This window comes from Aplysia californica, unplaced genomic scaffold (assembly GCF_000002075.1).
Source record: "Aplysia californica isolate F4 #8 unplaced genomic scaffold, AplCal3.0 scaffold00090, whole genome shotgun sequence".
NCBI classification, from domain to species: domain Eukaryota; kingdom Metazoa; phylum Mollusca; class Gastropoda; order Aplysiida; family Aplysiidae; genus Aplysia; species Aplysia californica.
This window is the reverse complement of record NW_004797360.1, coordinates 587,062-590,193: the sequence shown is the minus strand read 5'-3', so window position 1 is coordinate 590,193 and position 3,132 is coordinate 587,062. Positions and strand designations below refer to the sequence as shown.

Sequence of the window (3,132 nt, the reverse complement as noted above, 5' to 3'; positions counted from 1 at the left end):
TCTCTCTCTCTCTCTCTCATTCTCTCTCTCTCTCATTCTCTCTCTCTCTCACAAACACACACTCACACAAACGCACACACACACACATAACAAACATGCACACACACACACACATACACACACTCACCTGGTCAGAGAGGTATTTGGTAAAGGTCCACATCCACTTGCTGGCATAGGTAGTCAAAACCTGTTTGATAGGCTGTAGGTCCACCCTGACCCAGCCTACTTTGTGGTACTCCTCCAGTCCGCTGATCTCATCACGGGCAGTCTATGTTGGAAAGGGGGGGGGGGGGGGGGGGGGGGGTTGGAAAGACAAACAGACAGCTCACATTTTCTAGGAGCTTGCAATGTATAGGCTCACCGTGCATAAGTGAAGAAGTAGGACCTACCAGTGGCACCATTCAACAACCCACATGATAGGAGTGAATAAATGGATGGGTGCATCGGATGTTGGATGGATAGATGGACAGACATGGGGACACATAAAAGAATAAAAGGACCTACCGTTACAGACAATGTGCAGCACGTCTTCCATAGACAAGAAGAAAAATCTGGGGAAGATCTGACGTCTGCGCTCCAGATAATGCAACAGAGATTTCCTGCACAGTTCCAGGCTTCGGCCCATGTGTTCTAGAATCTTCAAGATGTCTGTGGAAAAGTTTTAGACCGAGTTTAGTTTGTGTGTCTATTTGAGTATATGGTTTACTGCATTATGAACGTAATTTGTTCAAAATTTTGTTTGATGTTGTAAAGGAAAAATTTATCCAGAAAATCTGCGTCTTTGCTGTACATCAAAAACAATTGTGAACACATTTTCCGACAGCAGACAATACAACATACTTTTTTCAGCTGATAAAATCAATTGGCACTTCAGATGGAGTTCAAAAAGAATTGTGAACACATTTTCAGAAAGCAGAGCATACAACCTACGTTTGTGGATTATCCAGAAAATTAGCACCTTTGCTGCACTTTCATGTGAAGACATTTTTAAAAAGCCGGCAATATAACATATTTTTCTGATTTATCTAGAAAACTGGTACATTTCGTGCACATGAAAAAGAAATGTAAACATATTTTCAGAGAGCAGACTATACAACATACTTTTTCGGCTACAACACTGCAGCACATTGGGGTTTTTCTCCGTGGCACGCATGAGAAGACGGAAATCTTTGTTGACGAGAGCGAACCGGTTTGCATCATGAGAGAGAGCCTGTCTCACATCTGTCGAGTTGTACACCTGTAAAAGATAGGAAGACTATTATAGTTGTCTCAATAATAAAAAGGTGAAGCAGTTACTCACTTTGCAGTCACAAGCAAGAGGCCTGAATTCAATTTCCGGGACACATTACTCTTACCAATTCCCTCCCCCTCCCATGCCACCCCATTCCCCTTTCCCCAATCCTAACCCCAACCCTGTCCCATCATCACACCCTCTCCCCAAACCATAACGACTTCCATCCTGTCCCATCATGACACTCCATCCATCCGCGTTCCTATGCCTAACAAACCCCTGCCCTGTCCCAACCCTCACCCTTACCCAATCCACTTTTTCAAGAACAACGACCCCCAACCTGCCCCATTACACCCACCCGTCCCCATTAACGTTCCCCACCCCTCACCACTCACCTCCTCCATCTCCACCCACTTCTCCTGCACCTCCAGCCAAGTCCCCAGCACAGCCTCTATCGTCTGCAGACGTTTCTGCCACTTCAAAACCTCGTCCAGGAAGGAACCCGCAGCGGAGTTGGACTGCATGGCCTACACAAACAGAATAGTATGGTTTGTTCAATATTTACCCAAAAATTGATAAATGAATAATAAAAAGATAAATGCAAAAAGCAGCAAACAAAAGGAATTACTTATTAAGTAAAATTGTTCACAGCACCAACACCCACTGTGTCTAGTAATTGATAACAACGTATATATATCATTTTTGAATTCAAAATGTGGAATAAGAACTTTCTAAAAATGAAAAGAAAAAACCGAGACTTAACAAAGGCACCCAACCTCCAATCATCCACTGTGTCTAGTAATCCCCATCCTCCAACCACCCACCGCATCAAATAATTGAAAACGACATACTATTTTATTCAAATTATGAAATAGAGACTTTTAAAAAATTAAAACTGTGATGGCAAGAACCATAAATATTTTCAGGGCTTCAAAATGAGGAACAAGAACTTACCAAAAAAAATAATAAAACAATAATGGTGAGAACCATAAGTATTTTCTGGAGTTCAAAACATGGAACAAGGAGTTTTAAAAAAACAAAAACAATGACGGTGAGAACGGAAATGTCTGTGATACCTGCAGGGTGACCTGGTGGTGCTCCAGCTCCTCAAAGATTGGCTCTGTCTTGGTCAACAGGACCAGGGCACCTGACTCCTGGTTGGTGGGGGGGGGGGGGCGGGATGAGATTGGAAGGATGGAAGCATGTGACCTAATGTGCAACATCCAAGGACTCCCAGGGTCACTGTGTGGGGTCAGAGTCATTAGATTGTAGCTAGCTATGATGTCGTACAGGGACAAGAAACTGCTGGCTGAGACTGCCGTGATGCGTCAATACGTGGGAGGGAGCCCTTCTAGTGGTTAGGCTCTCAGAATTTCAATCATACCATAATATGGTCATGAGTTCGAATCCCACCAGGAAAGGCACAAGACATACATTTTCTTCATTTCACCCAGCAGGTGGGAATGAGTACCGGGCCCGGCAAGAGAGAAAAAGACCTTGTCAGTACGTTTGTGTTTGAACACTTAATTGGCTGCTTGGCACTGTATGTTTCACGGGAAGACAAGAATGTGTCTGAGTGTTCGATGGTCTGCTGGGGTAATAATGTAGGGTAAAGTGCAAAGAGTTTGCTGTTGAGCAGAGATCATCATCAGCATCATCATCATTATAATTATTATTATCATTAATTGTAATCTAAGAGAGAGAGTGAGAGAGAGAGAGAGAGAGACACAGAGACAGACAGACACAGAGACAGACAGACAGAGAGAGACGTACCTCTTCCAAGTTGAACAGAGAGGCGAGGAGAGAGGGGAGGCTAGACCTCTTGTTCTTTCTGAGGATGTGTATGTGTGTGTGTGTGTATGTGTGTGTGTGTGTGTGTGTGTGTGTGTGTGTGTGTGTGA

The 3,132-nt window shown here is 43.7% G+C and overlaps 1 protein-coding gene across 1 annotated transcript in view; it reads right to left on the bottom strand.

Moving 5' to 3' along the window:
• Positions 1 to 3,132, bottom strand: part of LOC101862933 (dynein beta chain, flagellar outer arm) — a gene marked incomplete at its 5' end in the record, with an annotated part of 108,331 nt that overhangs the window by 83,364 nt on the left and 21,835 nt on the right. The window contains 4 exon segments of the mRNA XM_013080521.2: positions 505 to 648; positions 1,102 to 1,237; positions 1,627 to 1,758; positions 2,308 to 2,385. Of these exon segments, the coding sequence (XP_012935975.2) occupies positions 505 to 648; positions 1,102 to 1,237; positions 1,627 to 1,758; positions 2,308 to 2,385 (490 nt within the window).